Source organism: Eimeria mitis, genomic scaffold (assembly GCF_000499745.2).
Source record: "Eimeria mitis Houghton genomic scaffold, Emh_scaff4369, whole genome shotgun sequence".
NCBI lineage: Eukaryota > Apicomplexa > Conoidasida > Eucoccidiorida > Eimeriidae > Eimeria > Eimeria mitis.
This window is the reverse complement of record NW_013572685.1, coordinates 4186-4986: the sequence shown is the minus strand read 5'-3', so window position 1 is coordinate 4986 and position 801 is coordinate 4186. Positions and strand designations below refer to the sequence as shown.

Below are 801 nucleotides of genomic sequence, written 5' to 3'. Positions count from 1 at the left end.
CCCGGCAGCAGACACCAAACAGGCAACCATAAAGACTGCAACTGCAGCAGCAGCAGCAACAGCAACAGCAGCAGCAGCAGCAGCAGCAGCAGCCGCAGCAGACCGTCACCATCGACGCTGTTGTATACACCCGTGGCAGTAGCCAGCTACCTGCGGCTTATCGCAGTTGCGCTGTAGCAGCAAACTATAGCAGCAGCAGCAGCAGCAACAGCAGCAGCAGCTGGAACAACAACAGTCAGGATGGTTGCTGCTGTGGTTTCTTCGGGGACAACGACGGCAGCAACAGCTGCACCGAATACAGCAGCAAATGGAGCAGCAGCAGCAGCAGCTGCTGCTGCTGCTGTCACTCCCCCATCGCTACTGCTGCGGGCCTCCTCGGCTGCTGCTGTACCGCCAATCGCCTCGCTGCGACTGACACGCAGCTGCGGCAGCAGCAGCAGCAGCAGGACCAGGGCCCACAGCAGGAGCAGCAGCAGCAGCAGCAGCAGCAGCAACTACGCAGGCAGAAGCAGCAGGGCTGACTCGAATGAGCCCCCGTCGCCTGTCTCTGCTCCGGGAGCAGTTGCTGCAGAAGCAGCAGCAGCTCCTCCGTGCGTGAAGACCTTGCCTAGCAGCAGCAGCAGCAACAGCAACAGCAGCAGCAACAACAGCAGCAAAAATAGTAGCAACAGCAACGGTAGCAGCAGCAACAGAGATGAACAAAACAACGAAAAGGTTTATAGCAATGAGTCGATCGCCCGATTTGCTGCTGCAGTTGCTGCTGCACCAGCAGCAGCAACTGTAGGAGCTCCTTCATGCTTT

The 801-nt window shown here is 58.6% G+C and overlaps 1 protein-coding gene across 1 annotated transcript in view; it reads left to right on the top strand.

The window, feature by feature from the left end:
* Positions 1 to 240: 240 nt before the first annotated feature.
* The window catches only part of EMH_0074610 (pyruvate dehydrogenase (lipoamide) kinase, putative), a gene marked incomplete at both ends in the record, with an annotated part of 3835 nt that continues 3274 nt past the window's right edge, over positions 241 to 801 (top strand). The window contains one exon of the mRNA XM_013499484.1: positions 241 to 801. Coding sequence (XP_013354938.1) covers positions 241 to 801 — 561 coding nt within the window.